At 54.6% G+C, this 20364-nt stretch overlaps 3 protein-coding genes across 4 annotated transcripts in view; 2 read left to right on the forward strand and 1 right to left on the reverse strand.

Moving 5' to 3' along the window:
* The first annotated feature begins 62 nt into the window (after positions 1–62).
* JMJD7 (jumonji domain containing 7) lies at positions 63–6723 on the forward strand. 2 transcript variants are annotated; one of them, XM_011354964.2, is made up of 8 exons: positions 63–154; positions 3966–4119; positions 4194–4447; positions 4781–4837; positions 5325–5420; positions 5655–5731; positions 5939–6098; positions 6212–6723. In XM_011354964.2, exons 1-8 carry the CDS (start codon positions 91–93, stop codon positions 6298–6300), a joined length of 951 nt encoding a protein of 316 aa, XP_011353266.1. In that variant the 5' UTR covers positions 63–90; the 3' UTR covers positions 6301–6723. The 2 variants fall into 2 exon arrangements, with proteins under 2 accessions (XP_011353266.1, XP_023383548.1); XM_023527780.1 differs by having other exon boundaries at positions 71–154; positions 3987–4119.
* A 1055-nt stretch (positions 6724–7778) lies between these two features.
* PLA2G4B (phospholipase A2 group IVB) lies at positions 7779–20021 on the forward strand. The gene is made up of 20 exons (XM_011355155.2): positions 7779–7787; positions 8824–8980; positions 9285–9421; positions 9560–9691; positions 10123–10163; positions 10351–10393; positions 10665–10719; positions 11029–11159; positions 11435–11518; positions 11814–11851; positions 12728–12863; positions 13630–13766; positions 14019–14241; positions 14406–14523; positions 14820–14957; positions 15134–15238; positions 15404–15583; positions 15930–16096; positions 16664–16850; positions 16996–20021. The coding sequence occupies exons 1-20, from the start codon at positions 7779–7781 to the stop codon at positions 17214–17216; spliced, it is 2439 nt and encodes an 812-aa protein (XP_011353457.1). The 3' UTR covers positions 17217–20021.
* Positions 18165–20364, reverse strand: part of SPTBN5 (spectrin beta, non-erythrocytic 5) — a 48996-nt gene continuing 46796 nt past the window's right edge. Inside the window, 4 exon segments of the mRNA XM_023527706.1 lie at positions 18165–18285; positions 19156–19355; positions 19565–19646; positions 19940–19990. Coding sequence (XP_023383474.1) covers positions 18218–18285; positions 19156–19355; positions 19565–19646; positions 19940–19990 — 401 coding nt within the window. The 3' untranslated portion in view covers positions 18165–18217.

Below are 20364 nucleotides of genomic sequence, written 5' to 3' on the forward strand. Positions count from 1 at the left end.
AAACCTCGGCGGGCGCGTGGGGCGGGAGCCGGAGCCTCGGCAAAGGACGCAGGGTGGGCGGGGCGTCGGGTCGGCGGCGGCGGCGGCGTCATGGCGGAGGCGGCTTTGGACGCTGTGCGGAGGGAGTTACGAGAATTTCCGGTCGCGGCCAGGGGTGAGTGGGTTCATTTAGGCTGCAGCGTCCTGGCGTTGACTGCCGAGTAACCTCAGGGTGTGGGAGGGGCCGTGGGCATGCCGGGAACCCGGTCCCAGAGTCGCGTGCACCTGGTCCTTCCTGGGCCGCTCACTCCAAGACGCACCCTAGTTCCTATCCGGGGCGCAGAACTTTATCCTCGTGCACGTGACTGATTGATTCAGCCCCGCCCTCTCTTTCCTGCTGATCACTCTTCTAGTCCCCTCCTTCAGGCCCGCGGCTGGGTGCTCAAGCTCCCCTCCTGCCATGTTTGCACGCCCTCGTGTCATCCTGGGGTGACTGTTCTTCACGTTCCCAAAGCCTGGTTCAGTCCTGACCCTGTCGTCTTGTGTTTCTCACAGTCAGCCCCACACTAAATAATCGGGGGCGTGTTGTAGCTCTTCCTACCCTTTCCTGTAGTGAAGTGCTTAAGATAGTCAGATACTCCCTGTCTGAACTCCTGCTGGAACTTTATTCACGAACAGACCCCCTCCAATCTGGGAGCGGTGCAGAGCTTGGGGACGATGGGAAGCAGCTGTACAAATGATCCCTGGTTCCCCTCTGCTTTGTTTTTATTTTTCTCCCTCCTCTTTTCCTTCCTGTCTCACTTTTCTCTATTTTTAAGCGATTTCTTAACCACTGAGTATAACACCGGCACATGTTTATATCGTAAAGTAAGCTTTCCTCCCATTCCAGGCCTCAGTTTGCATCCTTCCAGAAATACTGTTTACATCCACACACGTGATACCTCCCTTTTCATTCAAATGGCAGTCTGCGGAACATACTCTTCTGCGGTATTTATTTTGGAGATCATTCCATATCCCTCTACTGCAGTCTTTTTTTCTACCTGGGTGCTAGTGCTGTGATTTACTAATTAGCCCACTGTGGATAGGCATTAGGTCATTCCCAATCTGTTTTCAGTACTGCAAGGAGTACTTGGAGTACTCAATTAACAAATATGGCCCTGTGCCAAACAAGGTTAGGTGAGTTCTTTGTTGTGGGAACATCATAGAGTATATTTGCACAAACCTAGATGGTATAGCTTACTATTGTGTCTGTATGTACTATATATACTTTTATGTGACTGGCAGCAGTAGGGTGTTTACACCAGCATCACCACAAACCTTATGGGACCACCATCATTTGCAGTCCCTCTTTGACCAAAACATCGTTTCTTGGCTCATGACTTTTCAGTGTATTTAGGATATATCACTGAGCAAAATAGATCTCTGCCCTTGTAGAGTTTACAGTTCTAAGTGAGGAGACAGACAATGAACCATAGGCACACTAAATGAATAAATTACATAGTAAAAGAAATGGGTACAACAGGGGTCCCTAACCCCTGGGCCATGGACCAGTATTAAGAACCAGGCCACACAACAGGAAGTGAACGATGGGTGAGCAAGCAAAGCTTCATCGGTGTTTGCATATGCTCCCCAGCACTAGCATCACCACCTTAGCTCCACCTCAGATTATCAGGCATTAGATTATCATAGTAGCACTGGTCCCTGGTGCCAAAAAGGTTAGGGACCGCTGGGTTACAAGATAAGTGCTATGGGAAAAAAGCAAAGCAGAATGATGGATCTCAGGATGTGGAGGTGGGGACAGGTTACGAGTTTAAATAAGATGGTCAGGGGAGGCCTCCTTGATAAGGCAGCATTTGAGCACAGGCTTGAAGGAGGGGAGAGTGAGCTGTGCAGACAACTGAGGACATTTTGAGTAGAGGGCACGCTCGGGTGAATGCTCTAAGGTAGGAGTGTGCCTGTTGTGTTCAAGGAACAGTGAAGAGGCCAGTGTGCCTGGAGCACATTCTTTATGCACATGTGTGAGTATTTTTGTTGGCTAAATTCCTAGCAGAATTGTTGGGCCAAAGGAATTGTTTGGATCCCTTTTGAAATTCACTTTGAAGCTCTAGGAGGGAACAGTGGCCATTCTCTAAAGGAAAACTATTAAATGATGAGAAAGTAAAACTGAAGTAGTTGCAGAATATACAAAGAGTAAAAAAAAAATGGCAGTTTCCACATGTTTTAAAAATTCCAGTGAGAATAATAGGGAGATTTACTGAGCCCCACATCAACACCCTGTGTCCCCCGCCCCCAAGGTGACTGATGGGTTGGCATGACTGGCACAGCCCTTTGCCGGTTTCTTCCCCCTGCTCCCTTATCTACTTGGCAGGTTCTATCTTAGCTCTCTAGCTAGTTAAGCAAGCACACATGCCAGCTCTTTCCTTTTCAGTTTTCCTGAGCCTATTAGGATTTGTCTTTCTACTCAGTTACAATTTTTGATCTAAAGACATTTACTTTCTGATTGCAAGGCAAAGATGACCAGCATGGAAACACATTTGCAAGAGATAGAGCATGACCTTAGAGGTGAAAATGAGTGCAGTGGCCGTTCAGAGCAGGAGGCAGTAACCACCCTTTGGGGGTTAAGACATTCAGGTTAGATTCAAAGATGAAAATAACAAAGTGAGGCCCTGTACTGTTTATAAAAGCCAGGAGAAAGGTGTTCCAGTCTGAGCAGCAGGAACAAAGTTTGGTACCGTCTGAATAGTATGTGTAGGGGGCAGGTACCAGACAGGAGGAAACCAGACTGGAAAAGTAGGTTGAGCCTGATCATGGAGCATCTCAAATGAGTGTCAAGGCAGACGGTATTTTGTGAGGAGTTGTGGTAAGTCATCAAAGGATTTTTTCTTGGGGGCGTGACAAGATGAGATTGTATTTTAGGAAGATTACTGGGTTGAAGGTAAGGGATGCTTTGAGAGGGAGTGGAATGAAGCCAAGGAAACCAGTTAGTTCGTTGTAGTAACTGTCCAGCCAGGAGATGTCGGAGATGTTCAACCATGAAGCAAATATTTGCTGAGTACTTACTCTGTGATCAATATTATCTAGGTCCCAGGGATATACCAGTGAACAAGGCAAGCATTCCTGCCCTCGTGGAGCTTATATTCTAATAAGACCGGTAAACAATTTGAATAAGTGAAATATATAGTGTGTTAGATGGTGATAAATGATAGAGAGAAAAAAAAGATATGGGTTATAAAGATTATTGGGAGAAGGTTACAGTTTTTAAAAAGGAAGGAAGCTTCATCGAATTGACATTTGAGGACCCAAAGGAAGTAGTGTGAATGTGGATACCAGCAGATGGAAGGGGGGTGATGGTTTGAGAGACATAGGAGGTAGAAACAACAGGACTTGGAGGTGATCAAAAGGATGATAGGAGTGAGGAAGAAGGAAAAGTCAAAAAGATTTTTATTAAGAGTGACACAGAGCCCCTATAGACATCTGCATAGGTGCCGCACTGCACAAGCTGCCCAAGTGCACATGGCAGCCCTGGGTGTCTGTGGATGGTGATGCTGTTTAGCAAGACAAAAGCCAAAGTTCAGCCTGCACTTTTCCCCTTGTAGTTGTGTGGCAGTCTGTCTCCCCAGTTAGGTTGTAAGCTTCCTTAGATGATGATTAGATTATATCTTGATATCTCCACATTGGTCAAGCCAAGTACTGAGCACATTCTAGGTGCTCAGTAAATATAACTGTTGGGGGGTGCTTTCCAGAGCCTCCACCCACCCGCACCAGCCTGTGGCCTTTCTGGAGCCCCTAACACCACCTCAGTGGCTGCCTTTCCTAATGGATGCCAGGAAGTTGGCCACTCCATAGTGGGAAATGGACATTGTCCATTGGTCACCAATGGACATTGTCCAGTATGGCCCATCCAGAAAGGGCATCTCTTATGCAGGCTGTGGGGCAGTGACTGGGAAATGTTGGCTTTAGCCCCCCCACCCCCCTTTTTCTCTCAGAGCTCAGTGTGCCTCTTGCTGTGCCCTACTTGGATGAGCCCCCCACTCCACTTCACTTCTACCGGGACTGGGTCTGCCCCAACAGGCCCTGCATCATCCGCAACGCCTTGCAGCACTGGCCGGCCCTCCAGAAGTGGTCATTCCCCTACCTCAGGTGGGGGCTGCCCTGATGGGATGTGGGTGGTGCTTTGTGGCATCTGGGCATGGGCTGAATGTCCATTCCTCCAGAGCCACAGTGGGCTCCACGGAGGTGAGTGTGGCCGTAACCCCGGATGGTTATGCGGATGCTGTGCGAGGGGACCGCTTTGTGATGCCCGCTGAACGCCACCTGCCCCTGAGCCGTGTGCTGGATGTGCTGGAGGGCCGAGCTCAACACCCAGGAGTCCTCTATGTGCAGAAGCAGTGCTCTAACCTGCCCATCGAGCTGCCCCAGCTGCTGCCTGATCTGGAGCCCCACGTGCCCTGGGCCTCTGAGGCACTGGGTAAGTGGAGGCTGGCGCCCTGCTTCCTGCTTCTCTCTCTTTGATGATGACTTGGCCCCATGGGATCAGGGTCAGGTGCTGTGCACTAAACACTCAAACCCCTAGGCCTTGACTTCACATGGATGAACTACCGAAGATTGCTGACCTTCTTTCTGCTCCAGGGGAGGGAAGCCCCTCCCCAGGTGGCCCACCTCTACCCTTTTCCCCTGCTCTCTCTGTGCAACCCCTCTGCTCCCCACTCAGGTTCTGGCCCAGCATCACTGTATGGGGTTAACCCCAGCCTGGCCTTTGGGGCACCCTTTCTTAACTTAACATTTTTCCTCTGACTCACAGGAAAGATGCCTGATGCTGTGAACTTCTGGCTGGGGGAGGCAGCTGCAGTGACATCTTGTAGGTACCAGGTGGGGGAGGAAGCCAAGAGTGGAAGGTGGGGCCTGGACGGAAGTTAGACTGTCTGTTTTCTAAGATTTCTTTTGGGATTCTGGGCTCGGGCACAATAGAGGGCCTCTCCTGACAGCTCAGGCCGGGGTAGGTACCTGTGGCATTGGGGGTGGCGGGCACTGTTTTCTTCTAGGTTTCTAGAAAACTCTCCGAAGGTCAGCTAGATCAGCTAGGAGAGCTCTCTTTGCTTGAATTTCCCTCTTGGTGGAGATGAGCTTAGAGTCTGCGAATGTCAAGTTCCTGGTGGTCAGAGATTGGAAATGCCTGAATACCCGCCAGACACCTCCATATCCCCACAAGCCTGCTGTGACGTTGCATGCTCTTGTCTTACACCTTAATCTGTCATGGGGTACAAGACCCCCAAGCACAATCATTTGCCCCCTCCTGTGCCTTGCCCCTCACATCCCTGCCCACTGGGCCTTCTTTGTATTGCCAGTGCATAAGGACCACTATGAGAACCTCTACTGTGTGATCTCAGGAGAGAAACACTTCCTGCTACATCCACCCAGCGACCGGCCATTTATCCCCTATGGTAGGGATGTAGCCTTCAGGGGCTCTGGGAAGCAGGTGGCCCAAGGTAGAGGGAAGGCAGTGAGTGCCTTGGGCAGGGCTGGTGCCCCAGGCCTGAGCTGTGGACACAGTGTCTCCACTGTACTAGGACTCCTGACCCTCTCTTGCTCCTGTAACCGGGGAACAAGTAAATGGGAGTGGCTGGCAAGCCGCAGGCCATTCGTGGGTCCCTATACCTTTCTCCCTCTGGTTTCAGAGTTGTACATACCAGCAACTTATCAGCTGACGGAAGAGGGCTCCTTTAAAATGGTGGATGAAGAGGCCATGGAGAAGGTGTCTGTCTTGTTCCTGGGCCCCAGGGAGAGGGAAGGGTAGGAATCTGGGCTCTGAGGAGCAGGTATGAAAGAGCTGGGGATGTGCCACCTGAAACATGCCTAAGTCTGGGGCCTACCAGTGCTTTGCAGGGCAAGGCCTGTGTTGAGAGGAGTTGGGGAGCCCAAAGACTTTGGTTCTATTCCCTGGCATCCCCTGTGTCCTCAGGTGCCCTGGATCCCACTGGACCCCCTGGCTCCAGATCTGGCCCGGTACCCCAGTTACAGTCAGGCCCAGGCACTTCGCTGCACAGTGCAGGCTGGTGAGATGCTCTACCTGCCAGCCCTGTGGTTTCACCATGTCCAGCAGTCCCATGGTTGCATTGCTGGTAAGGAGCTGCCCTGTCACCCGGGCAGGTCCAATAGCGCATCTGGTGGTGGGTTGGGGAGGCTGTGGGTTAGATGGGGGCCCCTCATGCTCTGGTATCCATTCTTCCTACAGTGAATTTTTGGTATGACATGGAGTATGACCTCAAGTACAGCTACTTCCAGCTGCTTGACACCCTCACTAAGGCCTCAGGTCTCTACTGATGGAGCCCTGGTGACCATTGCTGCAGACAACTCGTGGAAAATGTCATATCCCTTCTGGGCCAGGTCAATCCTAAAAGCAACCTGAAGTCAGAGTGTGCTGGCTGCTGACCCGGCTCAGCTTCGGATAATCTCTGGAGGCAGTCTGGAAGACCAGGAGACGCCAGGCAGGTCTGGGTGTGGGCTCCCAGGAAGTTGCCACACTGGAGGAAGAATGGGGTTCCAGGTGTAGCACCGCCTCTAACCTCTGTGACCTTGGGCAAGTTACTGTCTCGGAGCATTGGTATCTTGTCTGTAAAGCAGAGATAATGATGGTTCCTCCCTCACGGTGTGGTGAGGCTTGGAGATGGTATCTGTAAGGATAGCATGGGACTGGTACAGAAGAAGTGTTTAATAAAAGATAGCTGTGATTTGTGTGTACTGAGATTCCCTCTCGTAGTTGCCTCCTGTGGTCTGGCGTGGACTGAAAATTTCAGGTGAAAGGTTCAGGTGGAAATTTCAGGGTGACTCAGATTGGAGGAGGTGAGGGCTGGGTCCAGGCCTGGGCCTGAGGAGCTCTCTGCTGCCAAGACGCCTCTGTCCATGACAGCCATTGCAACCCCTCTCAGGGCAAGCAGGCTGACCCCTTCCAAAACTTTGCTTTGGCTTTGTTGGCTACCCTCCTGCTCCAGGGCAGCTGGTAGGGTGCCCTGAGGAACATCTTGTTTCTCCCACAACAAGCACAGGAGGGGACAGAAGCCCCTGCCCCTCTTGAGACTGTTCCCCTGTGGAAGGAGTGGGTCTCCACACTCAGACTCCTCCTCTCTCTCTACCAACCCAGCTCTGGAGGTCGAAGAGCCCCCTATCCTGAGTGCCAACCCAGAGGCTCCATCCCTGGCCACCCAGCTCCAAGGGTGGAGGCAGCCAGCTTTGAAGGGCTGTTTCCTAGAACAAACCACACCCCTGCCAGGTGATGATGGGACCTAGGGCACTCCTCTCAGATTGGACAAGTGCTTCAGTCAAGACTCGGTATTCCTGTCATACTGGCATTGGAAGGTTGTGAAAGGCCCTGCCACAGGGGACATTACTCCTCTGGGCCCACCCCCTGCTTTCCAGACTTCAGTGGCTCCTCCAGGCCCCACTTTCCAGTCTTCCTGCTCAGCCTCTGAAAGTGAGCTCTCCTGGGGGCCCCTTCGCTAGGTTGGGGCTGGGTGGGGTAGGCACAGATGTTGATGGCTGGAGATAGTGGGTATTTAGGTGTATCAAGCCCCCACTACAGGGGTGTCAGTGGCTCTACGTAGGTTTAAGGTGCCTCATTTCCTGGATAGCTGTCTGATCCAGGAGTGAGTGTGAGTCTTGGGTGGAGTAGAGGTGGTTGGGAGGGACCTGGGAGGAGCTTGGAGCCAGCTGGGACATTCCTGGCTCTGGATTAAAAAGCCGACAGTCCTCCGTCTAGGGCCACTGCCTGTCATCATCCCTGGTTCCCAAGGACTCTCGGCTTCATGGCTCTGGTAAGACAGGTAGGGAACTGGGTCCCCACTCTGACCTGTGGTCCCCCTGGGGCCTGGTCAGTACTATTTCTTTGGGGGAACCATGGGCTTCTTGGTGAACTGGAGCCAGGGAAGAATCAGGGTCTTGATGAGGGACGGTCCTGAGTTCCTCCCGTAGGGACAGGTTCCAGGCAGAGCTCCCTGGCATCATGGGCCCCAGGAGGAAGTGGCTGCCCCAGTGCTCCTGACTCAGTTGTTTGGGGTGTGGGTGCCCCATGGCTGACACTGATAAATGAGCTTGCCCAGCTCTACCCCTGGACTCCATCCATCTGGGCCCTTCCCGAGGCGGGGCTGAAGGCCCAAAGGAAGCATTGGTTGGTACAGGACCCCTGCCTTGGCAACCTGCCAGGGTCCACATCCCCAGACCCAGGGTCATGGGTTTGGATAGATCTGCCTGGGGGCCATTGTTACCCTCACCTCGTAGGACCTGAAAGACTTGACAACCCATGGGTGGTCTGAGCTGGTAACTGCTGTCTCTACCCTAGCAGAGAGTCCATTTCCAGAATTGTCCTCTGGCCAGGAAGGGAGAGTATGGGGCGCAGCTCAACCAGGGAGCCCAAGGCCAGGCTGGGCCCTGTTGTGCTTCTTTCCTGGCACCCCACCACCCAAGACCAGTCTTAAGTCTGCTTAAGCAAGGGTGAGCCAAGAGTGTGAGTGGAAAGACTAAAGAGGAGACTACACTAGGATCTGGAAGCACTTTACTGTGGGGATTGAGAGCGTAAGTCTGGAGCTAGCCTGGCCCAATCCTGGCCCCTGATCTTGAGCAAGTGACTGACTACCTAGTCTTTCTTCCTCAGTTAACTCATAAGAATGATCATAAGTAGTCCATGCATAGAGTGGTTGTGTGATTAAATGAGTTAATATTCGTGAAGCCCTTGGACCAGAGTTGGTTCAGAGCATTGTATAACTGCTGGCAGGAATCATCAGCAGGTACCATTTCCTTCTTTCCGTTCAGACCTGTAGCTGGGCAAGGCTGGGCTTTCTGGATCAGGGTTAGGCCTCGAGGGTTGCCTCAGCCTCCCCTTTGGCCCTTGTCTCCTTGGGCCCATTTTCCTTCAGAAGCCTGTCCCTCTCTCTGCAGGCAAAGGTGCCTGGGACCTGCCTGCTCACCGTTCGTGTCCTGCAGGCCCGTGGCCTGCCCTCCAAGGACTTAGGTGAGTGCTGGGTCCAGGGAGGGCAACAGTTCTGCAGCTGCATAAAGAGTGGAGTAGGGGCAGTGGGAAGAGACGTGAGTAGGACTGGGCATGCAGGGGGGTCCTGGAGAGGGTGCCGAGAGGAAGTACTGGGTAGAAGGTCATGGTCAAGCTCTACCTCTGCCCTTCCTGTCTCCTGATCCAGCCCCATTTCTTGGGTCTCCAGGTCTCCCAGGGCTGCCTGTGATGGAAGGACACAGATTGTGGTGATTGGACTGGGAAGGGCTGTTGGCAATCACTGGGTGCTCATTCCTCCTTCCCACAGTGACCCCCTCTGACTGCTATGTGACTCTGTGGCTGCCCACGGCCTCCAGCTACAGGCTCCAGACACGCACAGTTAGGAACAGCAGAAACCCCATCTGGAATCAGAGCTTTCGCTTCCGAATCCACAGCCTGCTCAAGGTGAGCCAGGTGTCAGCCCCAGCTCTGCTCACTCTCTGTGTCCACTGCCACTGTCACCTCCGAGCCCCTCATTCTCTGCCCTTGTGCTTCTCACCTTCCTTTTCCACCCCTCCTTCCTGCACTCTGTTCCCCTTCCAGAATATCCTACAACTGCAAGTCTTTGACCAGGACCTTTTGACCAGTGATGACCCCGTGTTGTCGGTGCTGTTTGATGTAGGAACTTTGAGAGTTGGGGAGTTCCGCAGTGAGAGCTTCACCCTAAGCCCTCAGGCAAGGCTGCATGGAGGGCTGGGGAGGGCCTCTGCCCTGCGGAGGGGAGGTACTTGGGAGGATGGCTGAGCGCATGTGGCCCTCTTCTCCAGTGGGTGGTCCAGGCTTCCCTGGCATCTCAGCGGCTTCTTTCAGCCATAGCTACTGTCCCGAGGAGCAGTCCCATCCCCATCCCTCTTTCTTGGCCCCTAAACCAAGGGCAGCTCTCTTGGAGTCATCCACAGGTGGAGAACAGAGCCACCTGGAGATGGACAATGGGTCTCTCACAGCTGGGGCTCAGGCCTATGGTTTGGAATTCACATACTGCAGGAGCACTCCCTCCCTTCCTCCCTTCCTCCCTCTCTCCCTCCCTACCTCCCTCCCTCCCTCTCTCCCTCCCTCTCTCTCTCACACATTCCTCGCCCTTTCTAACTTGCTTTTTCTCTCTCTAGGGTGAGCAGCAGCTGGAAGTTGAATTTCGGCTGCAGAATCTGTGAGTTGGGCCATGGGGCTGTTTGGGGTGGGAGTGCTTTCTTCGGGAAGGACAGGGCCCAGCACACCCAGAGCCAGCTCCCTTCCTTGGGAGACATCCAGTGGTGGAGGAGGAATGCCCAGGCCTCCTTGGGGGGTGAGCTCCTGGAAACCTGGACTCCTGCTGAGGGTCACTGGGCTCTTTCCAGAACAGACCGTGCTGAGCAGCTCTTCAGCAATGGCATCCTGGTGGTGAGTCTGGAACCCCTCCCTCAGGCCATCTGCTCGCCCCCCCCCCCCCCCCCGCCCTCCTCCCCAAGCTTCAGGTTCACCACAGGGGTCGGGGGCAGAGCCCAGTTGGGGAACCCTGGGATTTCAGTTCCTCAAGAAGATACATGCTCAAGTAAATGTTTTGTGACTTGGGACAATAAAAGTGCTGAGGAGCAAGAACCAGGGTGCTGGGAGAGTGGGGGCCTCTCACAGAGAAAGGGTGCGACTCTGAGGGCCTGTCTTAATGACTCAGGCCCGGGAGCTTTCCTGCTTGCACGTTCGACTGGAGGAGGCAGGGGACCAGCAGGGTGAGTCCCTGACCGCTGGGATAGCCCCCAGCCTTTGTCTTCCCCTTTCTAAGAGAACTTTGTACTATCTACCTTCAGCTCTCAGGCAGGAGCAGGGGTTGGGGTGGTGGGGTGGTGAGTCCATACTGAGGCTTTTTCCCTTAGTGCTCAGCGGGGCTGTGGTGGGAGCTTCATCTCCCAGCCTTGGCCTGGCCAGATGTCCATCTTGGTGCGAGGAGGGAGGTGCCCCCCAGGTCCCTTAGGCAAGATGAGGGCCTCTGTGGGTGGGGATCCTGTTCTCAGCCTCTCTGCTCTGGTTACTGTTTCTAGGCTCAGAAGGCAAAGTTCACCTTGTGGTCCCTGGGTCCTGTGAGGGTCCTCAGGAAGCCACAGTGGGTGCTGGCTCCTTCTGCTTCCACTGCCCAGCCTGCTGGGAGCCGGAGCTGAGTGTTCATTTGCAGGTAGCGTGCCTTTTGATCTGTGAGGCGGGCGGGCCCTGGAGCCTTATCCCCTCCTTCCCTCAGCACCTGCTGCCAGCCTGTCTCTCTCCTCACCCTGAGCCCCTCAACCCACCCTTTATTCCCTGGCAGAGTCAAGCACCCTGGGAAGATTGTGGGGCTGATGTCAGCCTCCTATCCCCTTTCCTGCTGTTGCTTTGTCACTCCCAGGGGCGATTGCTGAAGTTCTTGCTGGAATGGAATGGTAGAGATTCTTAGTTCTTTCATTCCCCCTGCAGGATGCCTCCCAGGAGCAACTGAAGGTACCCCTCATGGCTCTGCCCTCTGGTCAAGTGGTTAGGCTCGTCTTCCCTATGTCCCAGGTACTTGCCACTGGAGGAGGAAAGCCAGATGCATGGGCAGGGCTGGGCCCCAGGCCTTGAAGGGATAGCCTGCTTCTGTAGCCGCTTCTGTGCTTGGGCCATGCCCTGGCAATTGCTGGACCAGGCTCTGGGAAGAGTGGTTCTCTGAACATTTTTGCTTTTAGGCCTCAGGCCTGGCCTGTGGAGATGGCTGAGGGCCCAAGGGAGCATGGAGACATTGTGGGGTATGGCTTGGGCTGGAATGAGAGGAACCCAGTGGCCAACTTTTTGTGACTGTAGATTTCATGGTTTTCAGGAGCCCCTGATGAGGGTGGAGCTGAAAAAAGAAGAAGGGTAAGAGGCCGGGCTGGGCCCTGGGAAAGGTCACGGGGGACAGCAGCCAGGGACAGGTGACCAATGAATGGTCAGGCATTTGGCCTGGAGGAGTGAGGGGAAGAGATGGGGCAGTTCCCAGAACAACTGCTGTGCCACGAATCTTCTCCAAGATGCTCAGGGGTTTGCTCCCAGGGCAGAGTGTGATGTGTAGGGAGCCTTAGCAGGTAAAGACTCTTTTGAACTTGCATTTCTGCTTTAGTCAGAGGGCTGAATGCTTAACCCAGGGCTGGGCACTTGGGAGACATTTGATAAATGTTTGGCTGGAAAAACAGGTGGAAGGTGAGGAGAGTGGTTTGAAGCACAGAGAGGGCAAGAAGACGGAGAGAGGAGAGAAATCCCTCCCCTTCAAGTGGCAGTTATTGTGGGCGGACCTTAGCTAACCATGAGACAAGGAGTCACAGGCCCTGGCCGTTCACATGCCTGGAAGACCAGCTGTTCACTATGAAGAGGTGGGAACACTGATTCCTGTCCCATCGTAGTTACTTTTGGGTAGGTGAGGTTGAGAAGCTGAGAGGTGCAAGTGGATCTGTGGTGTTGGGTCCCACCTAGGACCTATTTGCACGTGGGACCCTGGAGGGGCCTCTTTAGTCATCAGTTTCTGGTTCTGTGAATCCACTTTGCTGCATTCTCCAAACATGTCCCCACATGGGTCTGGGTTTGCCGTCTCCTTATCCCATCTACACGTGTCACACTTCAGTTAGGACACAGGAGGACAGGTGAGGGTTGGGGAGAGAAGAGAAGAGACACTGCAGTGGGATTTTCAGGGAGACCGACCCAGCATCCCTCCCTCTGATGAGGCCGGGAGCTGCCTCACGGGCCCTTCCTCTCACCCAGACCGAGGGAGCTGGCCGTGCGGCTGGGCTGTGGGCCCTGTGCGGAGGAGCAGGCCTTCCTGAGCAGGAGGAAGCAGGTGGTGGCCAAGGCCCTGAAGCAGGCCCTGCAGCTGGATGGAGACCTGCAGGACGACGAGGTCTGGGGACTGGGCTGCTTGGGGTGGGCATCTTCAAGCTTGCTTGGGCACAGAGAGGGCAAGAAGACGGAGAGAGGAGAGAACTCGGCTAGAGGCTGGAACTCATTCCCTAACTAGACCAGGCCTGGTGCCTAGGTGGGCTTGGACCCGTCTCCTCTCTGCCTGCCCCTGCTCTGCTGCCCTCTCACTTGATGTTATCAGGAGCTTGAGCACATCAAATGCAGAGCATTGCATGAAGCACCTGGAGCTTGCAAGCTGCCCCGATGGGCTTTCCTTCTTGTTTCTTGATTTTCGGCCCGGTCCAGGTGGTGAGACCTGGCCTGGTCTGACCAATTGGTGAGATATACAGCCTGAGGGCTGCCTTCTGGCCCCAGGCACTCTCTGGAGGTTTAGATCAGCCTGGGGCATCTCCTAGGGAGATGATCTCTCCTTGCAAGAGGGAGAAGAATGGGTACATGGACATTTTTGAAGTGGCCCTGGGGCTTCCCCAAAACAATCACCAGACTGCTTGTGCTAGAGGTGAGGAAACAAGGCCTAGATTTGTCTGGTTCATTTTTCCTGGAGTACTTAACATCAGACAAACCTGACCCTTGAGAAGCTACTTCTGACTGAACCCTTCTCAGCAGGCCTGACTAGTGCAGGTCCCAGGAGCCCTGATCAGATCTTGAGCAGCCTTAGCTGTGGGTGAGCTGAGTAGCCACTTGGCTTACTACCTCCTCTTCCGCCTCCCTAAGACCACTCCAAGCCTGGCTGTCCTCTCTTTCAGATCCCAGTGGTAGCAGTTATGGCCACTGGTGGTGGGGTCCGTGCGATGACTTCTCTGTATGGACAGCTGGCTGGCCTGAGGGAGCTGGGCCTCTTGGATTGTATTACCTACATCACAGGGGCCTCAGGCTCCACTTGGTGAGCTGGCGGCAGGTTGAGTGCAGGAACCTGGTGGTGGCTGGTTGGGTTGTGACGGGATGGCGGTAGGCTCTCTTAGACCCCAAAGGCCTTTCTGACCAAATTGGAAGGACTAGGAGAGTGCATGTGCCAGAGAGAAATGTGTTCAGATGGACCTCAGAAAGTGCCTGCCAGGCTGTTTTCCTACAATAGAGTCCAAGGCATGCAATGGGCTCTTTGAATGATGATCCCCCTGGCTTTGGCTTTTCCCAGGGCTTTGGCCAACCTCTATGAAGACCCAGAGTGGTCTCAGAAGGACCTGGCAGGGCCCATTGAGTTGCTGAAGACCCAGGTGACCAAGAGCAAGCTGGGCGTGCTGGCACCCAGCCAGCTGCAGCGATACCGGCAGGAGATGGCTGAGCGTGCCCACCTGGGCTACCCAACCTGCTTCACTGACCTGTGGGCCCTCATCAATGAGGCACTGCTGCATGATGAGGTGTGGAGAGGGGTATAGGCTGGGGAATGGATAGGTGGGGGTGGCCAAAGCCACTTTAAGTTCCCAAGATGGGGAGTCACCCTGGGTAGCAGAGGGTGGGGAAGGCCCCAGGCATCAGGAAGCCACGGCTTCAGGTTCAGATCATCACCTCCCTTCTCCTGCAGCCCAATGACCACAAACTCTCAGACCAGCAGAAGGCTCTGAGTCATGGCCAGAACCCTCTGCCCATCTACTGTGCCCTCAACACCAAGGGCAAGAACATGACCACCTTCGAATTTGGGGGTGAGTATCCTGGAGCTGAGACCCATGCATTCGTGGTTGCTGGGTAGTCGGGCCTATGTGTAGGAGGTGGGTGATACATCCACCTCTTCTGGGCCAGGTCCCATGCTTTCCAGAGACTTGTCGTTCAGGATTTGGGATGAGGGCAAGGGTCTTAGGTCCCATGCCCAGAGTGCCAGCAATAAGGCGGAGCCTCCTGATCACCAGGCTGTCCTGACATGAAGCCTCTGGTGGGTGCATGGTGCCGAGGGTCCCTCAGGTTCTGGGCCTCATGGTGAGGCTGTGTGGCCTCCTCACAGAGTGGTGTGAGTTCTCTCCCTACGAAGTTGGCTTTCCCAAGTATGGTGCCTTCATTCCCTCCGAGCTCTTTGGCTCTGAGTTCTTCATGGGACGCCTGACAAAGAAACTTCCTGAGTCCCGCATCTGCTTCCTGGAAGGTGAGGGGGATTGGAAGGCTAGAAGAGCTGGGGTAGCAGGGAGAATGGGCCTGGGGGAGGTGGTGAGCCTTGGCCTTCCCAGCTTAGTCACTTGGACGTTTCCTGGTCCAAGATGGGCCTTGGGGAAGGTTGTGACAAGGAAGGGGACCCTCCTCCCCTTGTGTCCCCTCTCTTAGGTATCTGGAGCAACTTGTATGCAGCCAGCCTCCAGGACAGTTTATACTGGGCCTCAGAGCCCAACCAGTTCTGGGACCGCTGGGCACAGGATCAGGCCAGCCTGGGTAGGTGCCTGGGCTCCTTAAGGATTCAAAGGGACAGCCAGTGGGGCTGCATTTGGGGGAAGGTGGGGTGGCTCTCAGGCCTTTGGGAATCCCTACACATAGAGGCTGGGAAAGGTCCAGGGGCCCCCATTTCCTGAATGCCCCACTTCCCCTCCTTGACTGCAGACAAGGAGCAGGTCCCCCTTTTGAAGATAGAAGAAACTCCCACAACAGCTGGCAGGATAGCTGAGTTTTTCACTGACCTTCTGACGTGGCGCCCACTCGCCCAGGCCACCCACAACTTCATGCGTGGCCTCCATTTCCACAAGGACTATTTCCAGCATCCTCACTTCTCCACCTGGAAAGGTATCTGCTTCTCTCCCCCTGGTCCCAGCTCTCCAGAGTCTTCCCATGGCTGTCTGAGCCTTGGGTCCCTGGTCTAGACACCCACACTCTGCAACCCCTCATCTGCAAGCCCTTTGAGCCTGGCTCCATGGTCTGCTTGGAGTGGGAGCCCCTTTTTCTCTCCTTGTGTTGGGGATCAGGGCCCACCTTCAGGGTCTCAGGAAGTAGAGGTGCTGCTTCAGCAGGAGAGAGCAGGGCCAGAGGGCAGTCTGTCCACCAGCAGCAAGGAGCTGGCATTAGGCCTGACAGGCTGGTACCCTCAGCACCAGTGACAGTTGCTTCTCCACTCATCCCCCAACCTTTCTAGCCACCAAACTGGATGGGTTCCCCAACCAACTGACACCTGCTGAGTCCCACCTTTGTCTGCTGGATGTCGGCTACCTTATCAACACCAGCTGCCCGCCTCTCCTGCGGCCCACACGGGACGTGGACCTCATCCTGTCGCTGGATTACAACCTCCACGGAGCCTTTCAGGTGGGCTGGGGCAGGCTTGGGAAGCAGTGGGCAGCCCCAGCCTGGCCTGGGCCAGCCTGACATCCTGGCTCCTGCCTCTGGGGAGATCTGCTTGGAGTCCAGCATCTGGTCCACCTTCCCTTAGGGCCTGTGACAGTGAGACCATGTGAACGAGAGACTGATTTGTAGAATCCACAACCAGGAGATCCACAACCTTGCTCAGGAAGTTGGAGTGATGGGGGAACTAGAATGTTTTTAAGTATATTGTATATTTAGGTCCCCTTTGCCGTACCTGCACCCCCAGTTGGTCATGGACCTCTAGGACTCCCTGCATTGAGTTTCTGTGCTGGTCCAGTGAAAGTTTTTGCCTCCTAATTGCAGAACTTGGGCAGCCCCACTCAGTTGAGCCCAGTGGAGCTGCAGTGGAAAGGCCATCAGATTTAGAGTATTTTTTCAAGTCTGGTCTGGCCTCTGAGCACTAAGCCCCGTGCGTCCTAGCAGACCTCCACATTCAGTCAGTCCGCTGTCGAGGACACTGGGGAGTCCTGTGGGCCTATCCCTCTGATGCCACTTCTGCCCACCCTGCAGCAATTGCAGCTCCTGGGCCGGTTCTGCCAGGAGCAGAAGATCCCATTCCCACCCATCTCACCGAGCCCTGAGGAGCAGCGCCAGCCTCAGGAGTGTCACCTGTTCTTGCACCCCGACTGCCCTGAAGCCCCTGCTGTGCTACACTTCCCCCTGGTCAATGACTCCTTCCGGGAGCACTCAGCCCCTGGTGAGCCACGGTCCCAGCCCCTCCACTTTGCCCTCCTGGTACCCTGGGCCCCCTGCCCCACCTCCTTGGTCCTTCATGCCTCTCCCACCCTGACCCCCTCAGTGCATTTCCCCTCCATGCCAGCGCTGCACTCTTTCTTCACTAGGGGTCCCACGGACAGCTGAGGAGAAAGAGGCTGGGGAGGTGAACCTCTCTTCCTCCAACTCTCCTTACCACTACTCGAAGGTGACCTACAGCCAGGAGGATGTGGACAAGCTGCTCCACCTGACACATTACAATATCTGCAACAACCGGGAGCAGCTGCTGGAGGCCCTGCGTGAGGCTGTGCTGCGGCGGAGGCAGCGCAGGCAGCTCCAGCCCCAGTGATGGTGGCAGGAGCGGGTGGCACCCTGGCCTGGGGCTCCCGCCTGCCCACTGCCCCTGACTCTTTCAGACTCACTCCTTGCCTGGCTGAGTTAGGGCAGAGACCATCATTACCAGGTCTTCTGAGCCTCTGGGGCTATGGATGGTCCTTTTGGGGGCCCTATCACAGTGTGTACTCAGCACCACCCCAAGTGTGGCACTGAAGCCACCAAGTCTGCCACAGACGCCTTTGGGTAGGTCGAGCATTCTAAATGAGCCTGGTCCCCGTGATGTGGGCTAGAGATGGCTACCTTTTGAGCAAGGAGAAGATTCAGAGATTCTGTGGCGGTTGGAGGTAGAGATGGAGGAGCCCAGAGCAGCATGATCGTCTTTGTATAAGGGCGCAAAGCCCCGTGACTTGTCTGTTTTCCCTTCCTTAACTACCTTAAGTAATTATACAGAGTGAAATAGAGCACTTTATATATTCCAGCAGCTCATACAAATGTGAGGCATTATCTGAGATTGTCATTGCTGCCAAGAAGGGACATGTTATTCCAGGCTCTTGGTTACACAAAGCAAGGACTGGGTTAGGAAACAGGATGTCTCCCCCGGGACCTCAGAGCCAGTGAGTCAGCATGGCTTTCCTCTGAAGCACCCACCATCTGCCCCCTGCCATGTCTGCCCCCACTCAGGGCCACCCTTTCCAATCAGGCCAGAGGCCGGTTTGGCCTAGGGGTCTCCACTGCTGCAGCCTGGGTCAGGTGAACAAACTTACAGGCAATGACCACACCCTTGACCCAGGCTAGAATCTTGGAGTGTAGCCAGGGACTCAATCAAAAGGCTGCTTCCAATCCCACAGTAGGGGTGGCCAGACCTGGGACCAGATGAGCCAAAGAAAGAGACCAGTGCCAATGGCATAGCTTCACCAAGCTGTGACCTTGGGGGTGTCCTGTCTCTTAAAAAGGAGCCATCTATTCTCGAAGTTGGTCCTGAGGGGCCTGGTAGCTGAGTCTTGTTCTGGTCCCTTAGAGAGTGTCTTCACTTTTAGCCCTGAGGTTTGCTGTCACCTCAGGGTTTGCTTCAGGGCCCAGACCTATGGGGAGAACAAGGAGGCAGAGTGCATTTAGGGCCTCAGAAACCTAGCCACCTCAGAATCTTCTTCACGCACCAGTGCTACAGGCCTCTGGCCTCCCTGGGGACACCCCACCTCCTCCTAGCCTTTAGGTGGGATGTAGATACGGGGAGCCAGCAGGTAGCTGCAGGAGTGACCATGGTGTGTGGGGTAGATGATATTTTTTCATGACCCAATGACTCTCAGGCCTTGCCTTGGGCATGACTGGAATCACAGAGCAGAAGAAATGGTTGCCCTGTAGCCTTAGAAGCCACTGTGTCCAGCACAAGGCCCAGTCACTCAGCAGCACATCACCTGAATCATAAACTGGAAGCTGTAGGCCCTGCAGGAGTGTGAGTAGATGATTATACCAGAGACCACAACCATCATGGCTGCCACCCATTAAGATGTGAGTGCTCCTCAGGCATGAGGCTGTGTGTGTGTGTGTGTGTGTGTGTGTGTACATCTGTATTTCTGTGTGTGTCTGGTGGGTCTCTACATGTCAGTAGCTCTGTGTGGGTTTGTCTCCAAGTGGGTCTCTGTATGCGTCTGTGTGTGGGTCTTGGGGTCATCTGTGGGAATATCTGGGTGACATTCTGACTCCTGGTCTCTTTAGGATAGTAAGTCCCCCGTTTCCCCTTGGAGCAGGGAACAGGTCCATGGACTAGGGAGGGAAGATGAAGGCAGAGAGCAGGGACAAGATCAAAGGTGTAGAAGGGGTCTGGCTGTCCTGCAAACAATGCTCCATCTTGGAGAGAAAGAGGAGGACTAAGTGAGGGATGTATGGGTTCTAGGTGGACAGAGCCAGGCAAGCTCTCTAGCATGGGCAAAGGTAACCTGGGTGCCCCTCACCTTGGGTCTGGCCTGAGCAGAAAAGGTGGCGGGAGCCTTGTGCAGTGTCTTCTGCAGGGCCGGCCATCTCAGGGGACTCCAAGGGCTGTGGCTTGCTGTCACTGCCCACGTGCGTCTCCCTCAGTGAGGAGGGTGGGGGACAGCCGTGGAATCTGGAGGGGCGGGGGGAAGGGAGCCTCATGACCCGGACTCTATTGTCACTGCAGAGAGAGCAGGGGTTGACATTAGATGGGGTGGGTGCTAAGTGGGGGCTTTCTGTTTCCTGGGGGTGGCTGAGGTTCTCTAATGTAGGGGTTACCCCACCCCCTAACAATGTAAGTCAGAGTTCCAAGACCTTGGGCTTAAGAGTGCAGCATCCGTGCCAGTCATGGAGGCTCAAGACGCCTGCCCACACACCCAGGGGCCCTACCTGAGTGGAGCAGCCATGCTGGGCGCACCCTCAGCTGGGAAGTCCAGAGGTCTGGCTGTGAGCTCTGGGCTCAGACTGTGGGCTGCAGAGCAAAGGAAGAACCCTGGTCAGCCCTGGCCTAGATACTGGGCCAGCTACAGGCAGAGTCCCTGCATGCTCCCACTTCTAGGCAATGGTCTGGATATTTCTGTACCCCCTCCCCCAATATGTTGAAATCCTAACCCCAAGGCGGAACTATTAGGACAGGCCTTTGGGAGGTGATTAAGTAATGACAGTGAGACCCTTAAAAAGAGACCCCAGAGAGCAGCCTTGCCCCTTCCACCATGTGAGGACACAGTGAGAAAGTACCACCTGCAACTGGAAGACAGTTCTCACCAGACACCCAGTCTGCTGATGCCTTGATCTCGGACTTCTCAGCTTCTAGAACTGTGAGAAATAAATGCCTTTTGGTTATAACCTCCCCAGTCTGTGGTATGTTTGTTATAGCAGCCCAAACAGACAAAAATGCTCCTGCTTCTGGAAGCTAGGTATGCAGCAAGTTCCATGTGGAGGTGCTTCATAGGCTGAGCATCCCTGGGCAGGTTCCCCCCAGTGTATCCTGCCTCCTAGATGGCTAAGAAGGGCTCGGCCTGGAGAAGATTCTGAAGAAATTCAGTATCCCTTTGGGATCCTGGAAGGACAGACTCAGGGAACTCCTAGGGGAACAGAATGTGAGAAATGGAGCCAGGAAACCAGAGAGATGGGGAGAAGCAGGAGGGGGCTCCCGGTAGTGCCCCAGCAGCCTCAGGATGTGCCATGAA

This window comes from Pteropus vampyrus, unplaced genomic scaffold (genome assembly GCF_000151845.1).
Source record: "Pteropus vampyrus isolate Shadow unplaced genomic scaffold, Pvam_2.0 Scaffold19, whole genome shotgun sequence".
NCBI classification, from domain to species: domain Eukaryota; kingdom Metazoa; phylum Chordata; class Mammalia; order Chiroptera; family Pteropodidae; genus Pteropus; species Pteropus vampyrus.

Excerpts from the sequence above, each read along its gene's own strand:
- PLA2G4B (XM_011355155.2), top strand. Across the intron at positions 11,852-12,727 it reads GAGCTGAAAAAAGAAGAAGG|ACCGAGGGAGCTGGCCGTGC; the intron begins GTAAGAGGCCGG and ends CCTCTCACCCAG. Across the intron at positions 15,239-15,403 it reads ACAGGATCAGGCCAGCCTGG|ACAAGGAGCAGGTCCCCCTT; the intron begins GTAGGTGCCTGG and ends CCTTGACTGCAG.
- JMJD7 (XM_011354964.2), top strand. The coding sequence starts at position 91 with ATGGCGGAGGCGGCTTTGGACGCTGTGCGGAGGGAGTTACGAGAATTT. Across the intron at positions 155-3,965 it reads ATTTCCGGTCGCGGCCAGGG|AGCTCAGTGTGCCTCTTGCT; the intron begins GTGAGTGGGTTC and ends TTTTTCTCTCAG. Across the intron at positions 4,448-4,780 it reads CTGGGCCTCTGAGGCACTGG|GAAAGATGCCTGATGCTGTG; the intron begins GTAAGTGGAGGC and ends TCTGACTCACAG.